The 10,863-nt window shown below is 40.9% G+C and overlaps 1 protein-coding gene across 4 annotated transcripts in view; it reads right to left on the minus strand.

Annotated features, from left to right (window-relative positions):
- khdrbs2 (KH domain containing, RNA binding, signal transduction associated 2) overlaps positions 1-8,308 on the minus strand; it is a 584,244-nt gene extending 575,936 nt beyond the window's left edge. For all 4 annotated transcript variants that reach the window (XM_043681438.1, XM_043681448.1, XM_043681427.1 and 1 more), the window contains exon 1: positions 8,035-8,308. In XM_043681438.1, the coding sequence (XP_043537373.1) occupies positions 8,035-8,125 (91 nt within the window). In that variant the 5' untranslated portion in view covers positions 8,126-8,308. The remainder of the gene's footprint in view (positions 1-8,034) is intronic.
- Positions 8,309-10,863: the final 2,555 nt, after the last annotated feature.

Here is a 10,863-nt window from a genome sequence, read left to right on the forward strand (position 1 = left end):
GATGGAGAGGTCCAGGAAGGGAGGGAGGTGTCAGAGATGGTCCAGGTAAATTTAAGGTCAGGATGGAATGTGTTGGTGAAGTTGATGAATTGCTCAACCTCCTCACGGGAACACGAGGTGGCGCCAATGCAGTCATCAATGTAGCGGAGGAAGAGGTGGGGAGTGGTGCCAGTGTAATTACGGAAGATTGACTGTTCTCCATAGCCAACAAAGAGACAGGCATAGCTGGGGCCCATACATGTGCCCATAGCTACCCCTTTGGTCTGGAGGTAGTGGGAGGATTCGAAGGAGAAATTGTTAAGGGTGAGGACCAGCTCGGCCAAACGAATGAGAGTGTCGGTAGAAGGGTACTTATGTCAGAGTTCAAATAGTGAAATCTGTTGACTTGTATTCATTTTGCTTTACAAGGTCATGTAGTGTGTGTGTGTGTGTGTGTCGGGGGTGGGGGACATGGGTGAATTTAGTTGAGGTGTTTAATTTGATTGAGGGATTCAACAGGTAAACATGGAGAAATTACTATGAGTAAATTAACCCCGAACAAGGGAGGACCCAATCTGAAATACAAGCCATTCTATCCTGAACAGAACTCTCAAACCAATCTTCACGCAAAGTAAAAATTTGAAATTCTTATCCAGAAGGATATCAATACAGTGCTTTATCCAGATTTTTAAAGCTGAGATGTGGGTGGAAAAATGTAGCTGAGGCTATGAACTGTCAATTGAATGGTCATTATTAAAAATGGCCTATCCCTGTACTCCAACAACTATGAAAACATAGACTGCTCCTGAAGTGAAGCCACAATAAAAAGGTCTGAGTACTTAAGAGCATTCAGATAATTAGAAAATCGGTGAGAGTAAGCTATTTGGTCTTTGAGAGTATTCTGCCATTAAATAAGATCATGGCCAGTCTGGTTGTGGCTCTGCCTCCATTTCACCGCCCCTCCACCCTCATCTCCAATATAATCTCTGACCCGCCTGCCAATCAAAAATCTGTCTAACTCAGCTTTTAATATATTCAATCATGCATCTTCTACTGAGGAAAAATCCTCTCGGCACATACCTGGTCAAATCCCCTCAGAATTAGATATGTTTCAATAAGTTTCCTCTTTTTCTTCAAGACTCTAGTGTGTACAGACCTAAACTGTTCAACCCTTCTTTATAATATGATTCCTTCATCCCAGAAATCAGCCAAGTGAAACTTCTCTGAACTCCTTCCAATGCAAATATGTCCTTCCTTAAAGTATGGAAACCAAAACTGTCCACATTTCTGTCTTAACATACCCTGGACAGTTGTAGTGAGACTTCCCTACTTCTGTACTCCATTCCCCTTGCGATAATGGTCAACATTTCTTTTGCCTTCTTAACTATTTGCCATTCTTGTAAATATACACAGAATACGAATATTACTTACTGAAGCAGCATATGAATCTACTGTCTAGATCTGCATTTTAAATTTAATGCAAAATGATTATTTGTCTTCTTCAAGAGCTACATTGCTCCTATACTTGAAGTGAACAAGGAAACATTGAAATATAAAACATTAAAACTCCATGGAAAATGGTATTTACCATACATACTTGCTATGTTACCCAACTCATTAATATTGTTCTCCACATAACTGACTTAGAAAGGAAGATTGACATTTATGTGGAGACTCTCACATCGTCCAAAAGCTCCAAAGTACTTCACAGCCAATGAACTACTTTGTGAAGTATGATCACTTACAGTCAATGTAGGTAACATAGCTGCCAATTTGTGCATAGCAAACTCCCTCAAAAAGCAATGTGATAATGACTAGATCATCTATTTTGAGCACTTTTGATTCAGGGCATGGAGGATAGCTCACCACTCTTTTTCCACAGAGTACAGTGGGATTTCTTATTCTTCATAGAGGGCAAGTGAGACCTCAGTTTAACACCTCATCTGAAAGCTAACAGCTTCAACAGTGTAGCATTCCTGCAGACCTGGACTGGAGTTTCAGCATACATGTGCTGCTTATGTCTCCCAAGTAGTTCTAAAATGAACAATCTTCTGACTTAAGACAAGAGAGCTATAACTAAAGCACAGCAAATGAGTGTTGTTTACTACAATTGCCCAGCCTAGCAGATTTCATCCTGGATTAGGAATGATTCATCCTCTCTGTAAAGTGCTGTGAACTATTCTAATTTCTTTAACCCTCTTGATTGTTTGATCTGCTTCTGGAGGCATTGCTGGCACAAGATATGGTGTGTTGACCTGAGGGAGAAAAATCTTTTAAAATCTATACAAAGATTAAAGTCTTGCCTGAAAGCAATCCTTCATATATTGGCTTACACCTTGAATGAAGGTAACTTTATTTCAACAGTGAAAAACTTTCAATTAAAATAATGTAAAAAGAATGATATGCCATGAAATATTAAATGACTTATTATCAGATTTCTTTCTCAATTCAAAACTGAACTAGGACAAGATGCACTGATTGGAATAAAGCATTCCTCAAACTTAGAACAGTCACATATTGGGTCCTTGAGGAGGGAGCTTATCCTTTAGCACCAGTTTGAAACATTACATTTCAATCAATAAATAATTGTTATGATTGGTTTCACTGAATGACATTGAGTTTGTAGAAGAGAAATAAGCCATTACACCATCTAATCCGATTAACATTGTGTTCTATCTTTTTACTATTGTTTTAATGGGATGTGGACATCTCTCAGTGACCTATGTGGACAATTAATAGTCAAACACATTGTTGTCACTCTGGAGTTAGATGCAGGTCAGACCAGGTAAGAGTCTTTCCCTAAAGGATATTAATAAACTAGTTGACTTGTTATGACAACGGATAATAGTTGTCATGATTACCATCACTAAGATGAGTTCAGTTGTAGATTTGCTCACAAAGCTGTTAGATTTGTTCTCAAATGTTTCATCACCATGCTAGGTAACATCCTCAGTGAGCCTTGTTGAAGTGTTGGAGTTCTGTACCGCTTTCTATTTAGGTGTCTTGGTATGTTGTGGTGGGTGATATCACTTCTGGTTCTTTCTCTGAGAGGTTGGGAAACAGAGTCCAAATCAATATGCTTGTTGATGGAGTTCTGGTTTGAATGCCAGGCCTGTAAACATTCCCATGCATGTCTTTGTTTAGCCTGTCCTAGGATGGATGTATTGTTCCAGTTGAACCGGTGCCCCTCATGGTCTGTGTGTATGGATACTAATGATAGTTGGTCGTGTCTTTTGATGGCTAGTTGGTGCTCATGTATCCTTGTGGCTAGTTTCCTGCCGTCTATCCAATGTAATGTTTGTTGCAGTCCTTGCAGGGTATTTTGAATATGAAGTTCATTCTGCTGGTTGTAGGTATGGGGTCCTTTAAATTCATCAGGATCTGTTTCAGTGTGGTGGTAGGTTTGTGGACTACCATGATGCCTAGCAGCCGGAGTAGTCTGGTCATCATCTCCAAGATGTCTTTAATGTATGGCAGGGTGGCTAAAGTCTCTGGACTTGTTCTGTCTTCTTGTTTAGGTCTGTTGTGGAGGAATCAGCTGACTGTGCTTATCAGCTTCTTTTAGTTCCTGGGTGCTGCAGTGTGTTGTGGCTCATTTAAATAATGTCCTGACGCATCTCTGTTTGTGGGCCTTGGGATATTGCTCCTGTAATTCAGTGTCTAGTCTGTGTGTGTCGCTTTCTTGTAGATGCTGGTCTGCGGCTCTCCATTGGTGTTTCATTCTATTGTGACATCTAAGAAGGGGAGTGTGTTGTTGTTCTTTTCCTCTTTGGTGAAACTCATACTAGTAAGGATGTTGCTTATGTGTTTGTGGGTTTCTTATAATTTGTTCTGTTTCGTGCTGACAAAGGTGTCATCACATAGCAGGCTCAAAGCATGGGCTGGATTATGGGGATGGCTGTTCATTCCAAACTCTACATAACTGCTTCTGCCAAGAATTGGTGATCCCATGGGTGTCCTGTTGATTTGTTTGTAGGTCTTGTCATTGAAGGTGAAGTGGTTTCTGAGGCACAGGTCTACTAGTTTGGGGATGCTGTCCTTGCTGATGGAGTTGGTTCTGTCTAGTGTTCTTTTCCTTGGTTCGTCTAGTAGTGCGGCCAGTGTTTCTTTGGCCAGTGTGATGTTTACTGATGTGAATACATCGAAGGGGACCACGACCTCGTCGTCCTCTACCTTGGTGTCTTTGATGATGTTCAGGAATTCCTGGGTGGATTGGATAGAAAGGCATGAGTCTTCTACTCGGTATTTCAGATTATGGTGAAGTTCCTTTGCTAGTCTCTATGTCGATGTGCTGGAAAGTAAGACTATGGGTCTTGGGGGGGGGGGGGCACAGGTTTGTGTACTTTTGGTGATCTGTAGAAATGGGGTGTGTTGGATCCTTCAGGTTTCATTCTTTGGAGGTCTGTTTTGTTCATTTCACCAGTCTAGTGGAGTTTCTTCAGTGATGCTGTAGTACGGTTTTCTAGCTGTGGAGCCGGGTCCATCGCCACCTGTTGGTAAGTATTGGTATCTGCGAGTAGTGTGTTTACTTTGTCAATGTATTGTGTTCTGTTCAGGATCACGGCCATGCGCCCTTTGTCTGCCTGTAGGATTACAATATTTCTACAACCTGAACCACACACTGAGCTCCAAATCTTCTCAAAAACTGAAAACTAAGATGAGTTTTATACTCTAGCTTTATTCACGGAATTTAAATTTCACCATGGTGTCCCAGAAGTATTTGCTTTGGGTTACTAGTCTGGTGACATGACCACTAATCAAATATCTCTCAGTTTGACCTTCCCTTAAACATATTTCTTATTCATTCATTTGCTCCTTATTGAAGCATATTCCATAATCACATCATTGTCTGGGTAAAAAGGTTTCTCTTAAATTGTCTCGCTGATTTAATGGTTATATCTTACAGATTTTTGTTTCAAGCTTCTCCACAAGTGGAAGTACCTTTGTTACATGTATTTTTATTTTTCCCGAGTCCTCTGTCTACCTCACAGCACTGTGATTTCCACCCTGACTAAGGCAAGGAGCCAGATCTCGAATCTCTCGCATCCGGAACAGGTATTGAACCCAGTTGATTGATATCAATCTGATTCAGTGGTGAAAGTGGGTACTGCAGATACTAGAGATTAGAGTCAAGATTGGTGGTCAGGCAGCATTCAAGGAGCAGGAAAATTGACATTTTGGGCAAAAGCCCTCCATCAGGAATTCCTGCCTGGCCTACTGTGCTTTTCCAGCACACTCTAATCTTGACATCAATCTGATTCACACTGCCAATTGGTGATTATGCAATTCCATTTTGAAAGTGTGTCTGAATCTGCCTCCATTGGCAATCTTAGGCAGCGTATTCCAAAATCATAACAAGTCAATTCTAGACAGCCTTCTGGATGGATGTTGTTAAACTTCAGAACATATAGAAAATATTTACAGGGATGTTGCCAGGACTGGAGGGTTTGAGTTATTGGAGAGAGGCTGAATAGCCTGAGGCTTCTCCCCGTGGAGCCTCGGAGGTTGAGGGGTGACCTTATAGAGGTGTTTAAAATCATGAGGACATGGATAGGATGAATTCCAAGATCTTTTTCCGAGGGCGGTGGAGTCCAAAACTACAGGGCATAGGTTTAAGATGACAGGGGAAAGATTTAAAAAGAACATGAGAGGTACGTTTTTCATGCAGAAAGTGCTGCAAGGTGGTGTATGGAATGTGCCACCAGAGAAGTGGTGGTGGCGGCTACAATTACAACATTTAAAAGGCATCTGAATTGGTATGTGAATAGAAAGGGTTTAGAGCGATATGGTCAAATGTTGGCAAATGGGACTAGATCAGATTGGGATGTCTGGTCTGGGTGAATAAGTTGGACTGAAAGGTCTTTTTCGTTCTATATGACTATGACTGTGACTCTAGGTGACTCTCTGCATGGCAGATCTTCCCCCTGCACTGCTGCTTCTTTCACCAATCATTTTAAATTGATGCCCTCTCATTCTCAACCCTTCAATCAATGGAACCAAACAAAACAAAGTGGTGTAAAGATTTTAAAACCAACTAAATGTTTCTGTTGCATTTACTGGTGAGATTTGACCCTCAGAATCCTCAAGTTCAGCTCAGAGAGAAAAAAAGTTTCTATCTACAGTCATCCTGAGTTTGTGAAGTTGTGATTGTGTTACTTCGTCTTTCTGAACTACTGCTGACATTACTTTTGTAACAGCTTTTATACATTTGAAGCTGGAAAATAAATCTGCACTGTACTTTAGCAATTTGCAAAAGATGCTGACTGGGAATCAAAACCAGTTGCCGATTTGTAAAATTCAGTACTCTTTGAGGTCTTCACAAAACAAAGATACATATTTGACAAATATAGTTCACTTTAATATTGTTGAAAACAGACAAGCAGCTAGTAGAGGACTGCATGATACAAAATAAGCTTAATAGCTTTTCTAGAGAAAAGAATCCAGTTTTCTCAGCCAACTCCAATAAATATGACCTCTTAGTTTTTACATCATCCTCAGGAATTTCCTTTTAGCATCTTCCCAGGTTTTTCTAAGTCTTTTTCTAAACACCTAGTTGATAATCAAAGCTACAGTTTTGCTAATCACAGTGACTGCCCAGCTCTCAACCCCATTCTGTAGTCCCCATACCCAACACCTGCCCTAATTGTAACAGGTCAGTCATATCCTTCAATCACTGGCAGTGGTCAGTAACAATGACCAACACTACCTGCTTCCAAGAATTATTCACAAGACATTGGTGGGAGAGAGAGAGATGCCACTTCCCTGCAAATTCTCTTGTAAAGGAAACCCTAGCTATCTCAAAATGTGAAATAAACTTTAACCGGCACACAACTGAAGGACAATATTCGTAAAAGATGGATTATTTTGGTAGGGGGAATTTGGGAGTTGCGCGTTGGGGGCGGGGGGAGGGTGCGGTGGAGTCTGCCTTTGATCCCCGAACCTGAACTCTCCGCCTGGTTTGCACGTCGCTCTGCTGCCCCCTGTAGCTTAGAGCTGGCACTCAATTTGATGCTTCCAGCCCATATATATTATACACTGTCAACCAAGCGCGGCACATAGGCTTGGGCTGGTTTCATCAATGTTTTAAGACACATTGAATAACTGAGCTCATTGAAAAAAATTACAAAATACAATGTATTTGCACCAAGTAAAACTCAAAATCTTCTCTCACATATTATCCAGATTTTGAATCTTTAAGTTACAAAATTCATAACCTTCCTTCATTTATGGAATAAATGTTGAATCCTTAGCACTGAGCTATGCTTGTACTGATCTACATACGTAGACACACTCACAAAGCATACAGATATGTATTCACTGACACATATTCAGAGGGATACAGGTATACTCTGACAGACACAGTAAAATATATTTTCAAACACATACAAACTTAAAGACATGCATATACTCAGATACACAGACAAGATATGTTCTCAGACACAGGTACACACTTACTGGCACGCATACACTCAGGCACACAGACACAGGTACACAGATGCACAGACATATATTTTCAGACACAGGGACACACTTACAGACACAAACTTACAAAGATATATACTCAAGCACACACATGCATGCTCACGGACATACAAACACATACTCGGGTTCACGCAGGCACACCTCCTTACACATATACACACAGACACACATTCCAAGACACATACCCATACTTGAAGATGAAGTATTGGTCATTGCTAACTCTCACCTATATATCTAAGCACACAGAGACAGCTATTACCAACGCCGGAGCCAGGACACAGCTCACTTTAGCCTGCAGCAACACCTGTTACCAACAACTGAAGATGAAACAACTGAAAAGGATTTGTATAAAAGGATGATTTATGAGGCAGCACCCCAGACATACACCAGAGTAACACTCCATCACCACACACATACATACGTTTCTAGGTCACTCGGAAGGAGGCTTCTGGTTTATTTTTTGGGGATAGCAATTTTGCAGATCAAAATACAAAGATGTGGATCATTAAAGCATCTGACAGCGGAACAAGTAAAGCACACAACACACATTCAATTGTCGACAACGCAACTTACCTTCAGTCAGCAGACGTGCAGCATGAACAAAAGATGGGTCCAGAGTATCTTTCTCTGCCATCAGCTCTGGCAAATATTTCTCTCTCTGCATTTTGCTCTCGTTTTAAACTATATATATATATATATACTGAATTACAATATGTAACTCAAATGGTATTTATTACTTTGCTGACATATAAAGTCCAATGCTATTTCTATAGCAGTTAGTGGGGCTTCTCTGTTAGCTTGCCCGAAAGAGTGCACTCACTCGGCGGCACTGACAGCATTCACTGACTCCAGCAACGTCCCTACACAGAGCCCGCCCACCACCCACCCATTGGACAAATAACGGACACCCGGAAGCAGCATCAGACGTTCATTGGCCAACACAGGCAGTCGATCAGATTGAGTGACAGCTTGCCCTACCTTTTGTCCCGTTCTCATCTCCACAACCTCTGCCTTTTTTCCCCACGCCTGTTTTTATACACAAAGAAATATATAATTATGATCTTTTTATAATAACGAACACAACCCTTGTGGAAAGCACTGTCACTGCCCTGTCCTCATGATCTGCTGCTTAGCAGCTCTCAAAATATCTGGCAAAGTTGTTTTTCTTTAAATGTGAGAAAGGGTCATGCTGGGATGGGACAAAAGTTGGTGTGTAACTGATATGCCTGAAAAATGCTGATCAACGCGTTAAGCTGAAAGCAGTGTAATATCTATCGGTGCATATTATATGTTGATTGATGATTAACGTAACAAGGCTGAACCCCGCACACTACACACTGGCATGTACATGGAGACTAACATCAACACTGGCTTAAAATAACCTCTTTCCAAAACATAACGTACACAGGTATATATACTTCTGAGAAGTTTGTCTATATTGTATTACAACATTTCACTGAAGCTTGATCCAATGAGCCCAGTGTTTGTCCTTATGCATTGCAGCGCACTCAACAATTGAAAAAAAAGTCTCAATATAACTCCCCCAAGCCCAATCGCACGAATTGATTGGGAAAAGGTGAGTGGGAAACCGCCCCCTTTTGAGGAGTTTAAAAGAAAAGCGTAGGCATTATACTGTCTTCATGCAAACTCTCCTCTTCATTGATGCACATATGGCCTGTTTTGGGAGAGGGTAGGGGAATATCTATCCACTTCAAAAGGAGTTCCAAAGGGGACATAAATGTCTCTTTTCTAGTGTGTGCTAATGAAAAGTTAATGTTACAGCTACTAAGGGAACAGCAGCTGCCTTGCTCCAAATCAAATTGTCAAAGAAAGATTTCTACATCCTCCTCTGTCTAGACCGTCGAATTTCCATTTGGTGTTGAAAATTCATGAACAGCAGTTCCTGCAGTGTCAAAACATTGGCGAAAAATAGGGAGAGATGAGATTTATTTTAAACACAAGTTGTTTATGATCAGAAGCATGCTGCGCAAGTTAGTGGCAGAAGCCGACTCACCAGGAACTTTCCACAGAGAATTGAATGAGTGGTGCTTTTAAAACGGTGGATAAACTGCAGGTGTAGAAGAAGAAAGCAGGAAGTAAAGGTAATCGAATAGCTCTTTCAGAGAATCAGCAAAGCCATGATGGGCTGAATGATCTGTGTTGTGATGACCATTTGATTAAAAGTAACTCAGGCCATACACAAAGGATCAATACGTTGCACATAAACGGGAGTTACAGTTTTTAGATTAGATTAGATTACTTACAGTGTGGAAACAGGCCCTTCGGCCCAACAAGTCCACACCGCCCCGCCGAAGCGCAACCCCTTACCTACCACTACGGGCAATTTAGCATGGCCAATTCACCCGGAGGAAACACACGCAGACACGGGGAGAACGTGCAAACTCCACACAGTCAGTCGCCTGAGGCGGGAAGTGAACCCGGGTCTCTAGCGCTGTGAGGCAGCAGTGCTAACCACTGTGCCACCGTGCCGCCCACTGTGCCACTGTGCCGCCCAGGACAAGTTCCATCTTGTCCTGAACTCAAATGCTGGAAGTACTTTATTTTTTCATGATGTGTGGGCATTGCTGGTAGGGCCTGCATTTGTTGATAGTTAAACTTGAACTGAGTGACTTAATAATTAAGAGCTGACCACAATGTTGTGAATTTAGAGTCACATGTCAACCAGATCAAGTAAGCATTGCAGATTTCTTTCTCTGAAGTACATTACTAAACAAGATCAGTTTTTAAAACAATTGATGATACAGTAGTTGCAATAAGTCAAATCACAGGAGGCCTGCCCACAAACTTGTGTTAAGTGGGAAAGCTAGTGGGAAAAGACCCTATATAACCCTAATTGACTCCAAGTATGCCACATGTAAGAAAAAAGTGAAAAGTGTCTTTATTTTTCAAGTTGTTCATACTTTACAATGACCTTGTATAGTACGAGACATTGAAAAATGCAGGGAGTTAGCTGTGGAAATCTCAGTAATATCTTTCTACTTAGCAGGCTGTCTTCAGACAGGATCAATGAAGTCAAACATGTTTCTTTATGTTTTTGTGAGACAGTGCAAAATCCTGGAGCATATCTATAACCTGTGATAAAAAAATTATTTGTACATACTTCTAACTTCATTTACTTAGGTTTGAGTTACATGCAAGTTTTCTATATGTTTGAAGTGAACAATTAACTTGTAATATTTCTTTTAAACATGGTGACTTCTTTAAAAGCAGTGTGCTTCCAATTAAACCTGTTGGACTATAACCTGGTGTTGTGTAATTTTTAACTTTGTACACCCCAGTCCAACACCGGCATCTCCAAATCTTTAAAAACAGTTTGTGAAGGCAACTGTAGCAGTCTATGGGGTCTGTATTTATGTTTTTCTGACCTACACAAGGTAAATA

This window comes from Chiloscyllium plagiosum, chromosome 3, assembly GCF_004010195.1.
Source record: "Chiloscyllium plagiosum isolate BGI_BamShark_2017 chromosome 3, ASM401019v2, whole genome shotgun sequence".
In the NCBI taxonomy this organism is placed as follows: Eukaryota; Metazoa; Chordata; class Chondrichthyes; order Orectolobiformes; family Hemiscylliidae; genus Chiloscyllium; species Chiloscyllium plagiosum.